General features: G+C 47.6%; 1 protein-coding gene across 3 annotated transcripts in view; it reads right to left on the minus strand.

The window, feature by feature from the left end:
* The window catches only part of rarab (retinoic acid receptor, alpha b), a 169,680-nt gene that overhangs the window by 91,047 nt on the left and 76,133 nt on the right, over nucleotides 1–2,500 (minus strand). For all 3 annotated transcript variants that reach the window (XM_062532319.1, XM_062532317.1, XM_062532318.1), the window contains exon 3: nucleotides 1,988–2,500. This exon is cut by the window's right edge and continues 347 nt beyond it. In XM_062532319.1, coding sequence (XP_062388303.1) covers nucleotides 1,988–2,150 — 163 coding nt within the window. In that variant the 5' untranslated portion in view covers nucleotides 2,151–2,500. The remainder of the gene's footprint in view (nucleotides 1–1,987) is intronic.

Raw genomic sequence — 2,500 nt, forward strand, 5'->3', positions numbered from 1 at the left:
GTTGCTAATCTCCTAGAGATTACTCTAGAAGTGCAACCTCAATACCATTGGCCAAAGGAGTGCATTTAGTATTAGTGGACTCTTGTCTGATTCCTCCTTTAATTAAATCATTTGTGAGTTAAATGTACTTCTTGTCATGAGACAAAAGTACATTGTAATCAATTAATTGTATTCATAAATTTACGTAAAATGGAGACACAGTCCTATAGCTTTAGATGTTAGTCAGACTGCACACATTGACAGCAAAGAGGGCAAAACGCCCAAATTGAGGTCAGCAGTAAAGTTTTACACAATTCAGGAAATTCAGAAAGTGCCGTTACCAATGGTCCTCTCCCTTCCGTTCCCAGAACAATCAGAGATGACCACAGATATACATAACTGCAACCAAGCCCTGGGAACCAGCTTTCAGCAATAGCAACAAGTGTTCAGCAATACAGTACAGCCAATGGCATCTGCAGGTCAAGTTGCCAGGTCAACAACAGTAGAACATCTATTCTAAAACATATTCTAAGACCAGGAGGTCTATCAATTCAACCCGCTCAAGTACTCTAGTCTCCAAAGCATCATCTGACTCATGCAATATTTAAAGAATGAATAAGATTCAAATTTAGCGTGTCTTGCTTTATTCACTTCTGCCTTATATGGGCATATACACACATTATGGACACACACACACACTGTAGCCACGGTTCTGACGTTGGCACAAGGGGCGCGCAATTCGGAAAACACAGTTTCGTCACTGAGTGGCGTTTCCCACAAATAAGCCCAAGATGAAATACAGTCTGCTCAATCCTGTGCCACATTCACCATTCAACTGCAACATTCACCACTCCGCTGACAAATGGCCAAAAACTGGCTCAACATCACACCGCAAAGAAGCTAAATCTCCACAATGTTATTTCGAATAGCTTTTTAAAATAATTTTACCTCGCTATTTACTACCAAAATCCTTCTGACTGAGTCACGTGTGACGGGGGCAAGTCTTGGACTAGACTGTTTACTACAGAGATCAGATCAGGCTCAGAACCATGTGCTCTCTCCTCTCTATTTGTGTGATTCAAATAGACCCTGTGATTAGGCAACTAGAGGCCCAGGCACTGGTCAACAGCAAAGACATGCAGCTCTCAGTCACCTTGTCGTCCTTCCTGCACTGAGGCAGGTACAGAATGACAGCCAAGTAATCAGCACAAGTCCAGTTACAAAGCAGGCAAATGGCTGCCATATTACATCTAAATTTAAGTCCAGAATGCCGTTCATCACCGTTGCCTTGACGGGCTGCCCATCACGACTCGCCTGATTAATATCACTGCAGCTCTGGTCGTCATGGCTACTGTGAAACATTACGAAATATCCACATCCGTCTTCTTCAGCTAAAACGCCGCACTTCAACGACTTCCGTATTTTTTTGATTCTGTGTCAGGAAAACAGCGCAATTATTATTAATCATTGTGACTGTCAAGGACTGTGTGTCAACGAACCGCCAAGCAACTGCAGCAACACATCTCCCCCTGCCGCAGCTCAGCACAGCACAGCACAGTGCAGCACAGCACAGCGTGCCCCAGCACCACCAATACAACAGCCTGTGATCCTCCAGCTGCACCTGTTCTGTTCGCCTGCTCTGGCCCGGCTCGAAATAAATCCAGGAAGCAGCAGCAGCAGCACAATGCCAAGGTGTCAGCCACACTCTGGCACTGGCTCCTGTTCTGACTAGTTCTAGTTCTAGTTCTGGTTCTGGTTCTGGTTCTAGTTCTAGTTCTAGTTCTGGGTCTGGTTCTGGTTCTAGTTCTGGCTCTGGTTCTAGTTCTAACTAGTTCCTGTTCTAATTCTAGTTCTGTTTCTAGTTCTAGTTCTAGTTCTGGTTCTGGCTCTAATTCTAGTTCTGGTTCTAATTCTGGTTCTGAAGTTCTAGTTCTAGTTGTTCAAGTGCTGGTTCTGGTTCTGGTTCTGGCTGGAGAGAAAGAGAAATATAAAGAGAGCGGGTACTCACTGGCTGGAGACGGGGTGCTGTATCCGCTGACGGACAGGCCGGGCAGGGCGGGGGGCGAGAGCCCCCCCAGCATGTGGGGGAAGAAGTAGGAGTAGTGGGGGACGGAGAAGGCGCCCAGCGGAGGGGGCACCCCGGGGGGGCACGGGTTCCCGTTGCCTGACATGCCGAAGTCGGGCCGGGAACTGCCTCCGCCGCCGCCTCCTCCGCCGAAGCCCACGCCTCTCCTGCGTTCGTCCGTGGCGCCGGCGGGCGTTTACATTCCTCACACGCGGGGCAGGAACCACGGCGATGGTAAATCCAGAATCCGACCAGGAGCGCTTGGGCCTTCTGCTCCTGGGTCTGAGTCAGTGTTCTGCTAGTAGAAACGTGTGTGTGTGTGTGTTTGAGTGGGTGTGCACGTGTCTGACTGTGCACAGATAAGAGGAAGGTCAGGAGACTTGCAGTAAAAAAAAGACGACACACAGATTGTTTTCTTTGAAGGAAAAAAACGACTCAAAACTCAGACTATTTTTT

The sequence above is a fragment of the Sardina pilchardus genome, chromosome 3 (assembly GCF_963854185.1).
Source record: "Sardina pilchardus chromosome 3, fSarPil1.1, whole genome shotgun sequence".
NCBI classification, from domain to species: domain Eukaryota; kingdom Metazoa; phylum Chordata; class Actinopteri; order Clupeiformes; family Clupeidae; genus Sardina; species Sardina pilchardus.